General features: G+C 42.7%; 1 protein-coding gene across 1 annotated transcript in view; it reads right to left on the bottom strand.

Moving 5' to 3' along the window:
• Positions 1–359, bottom strand: part of LOC107577102 (ankyrin repeat and SOCS box protein 4-like) — a gene marked incomplete at its 3' end in the record, with an annotated part of 2,353 nt that extends 1,994 nt beyond the window's left edge. Inside the window, exon 1 of the mRNA XM_016263212.1 lies at positions 140–359. Coding sequence (XP_016118698.1) covers positions 140–359 — 220 coding nt within the window. The remainder of the gene's footprint in view (positions 1–139) is intronic.
• Between the last annotated feature and the right edge of the window lie 478 nt (positions 360–837).

Here is an 837-nt window from a genome sequence, read left to right as displayed (position 1 = left end):
AGGTTCATAGACGACGCTTGTTGTATTCTCTGTTACTTGCAGTCTAGCGCTCCCTTGTGGCTGAATTACTAACTGCAGTCACACAGTCTAATGATTTCTCCGGTGAAAGAGCGACTGTTGTGTCGTCAACATGAATTACCTTGCTTATACGAGGCAAGGATCATATCGCGGTCCTCCACGTCTAACACGGTGTCTATTTCAATGCTAGTGGTGCGAAGAATTGTTGCAACCTCCACCGCATCGTTACGCGTGAGCGCTTCTAGAAAGCGTGCCTTTAGAAGGTGATCAGCTTCTTCCCGCCGCGACAGAGTCCGGTTATCTTCCTCCGCTAAACCGAGAACTGCTCGAGGCCTGCTCATATCTCACACATACACCGACTAATCCGCAAGAAACACTCGTTTAAGTAATTCCAGAAAGAAGAGTGAATTCCAGTGCTCAGGAGCGTGTGTGAAACACAATCGGTGTCGAGTCAGTCTCAGTCTGACTATTAATAGACTGTGAGGGGAAGAGGTCAAAGCCTACAGGGCCAAACCAGCCTTAAACAAACAAACAAAAAAGGAACTACAGTATCAGCCAAAATACTCTTATTAGAATATTAAAATATTGACTGCATTTAAGAAATATTTTCAAGACGCCATGTATTCAAGGGCGTAGTTTTGGTTTGAACAATTGGGGGAGTTGAAGTGTGAACTGTTTTAGTGGTCATGCTCCCTCATGAGGCTTATTTATTTGTTTGTTTGCTTATATGTTTAATTTTTAAAATGGTCTTTTGTGCTATCATCCACACATGCGAAGTTGGTTGATAACATAACTGCAATAAAGTAATAGCCTAGTTAA

This window comes from Sinocyclocheilus grahami, unplaced genomic scaffold (assembly GCF_001515645.1).
Source record: "Sinocyclocheilus grahami isolate Dianchi unplaced genomic scaffold, SAMN03320097.WGS_v1.1 scaffold5121.1, whole genome shotgun sequence".
In the NCBI taxonomy this organism is placed as follows: domain Eukaryota; kingdom Metazoa; phylum Chordata; class Actinopteri; order Cypriniformes; family Cyprinidae; genus Sinocyclocheilus; species Sinocyclocheilus grahami.
Note: the sequence above shows the minus strand (reverse complement) of the source record. Positions and strands in the feature narration are given on the sequence as shown.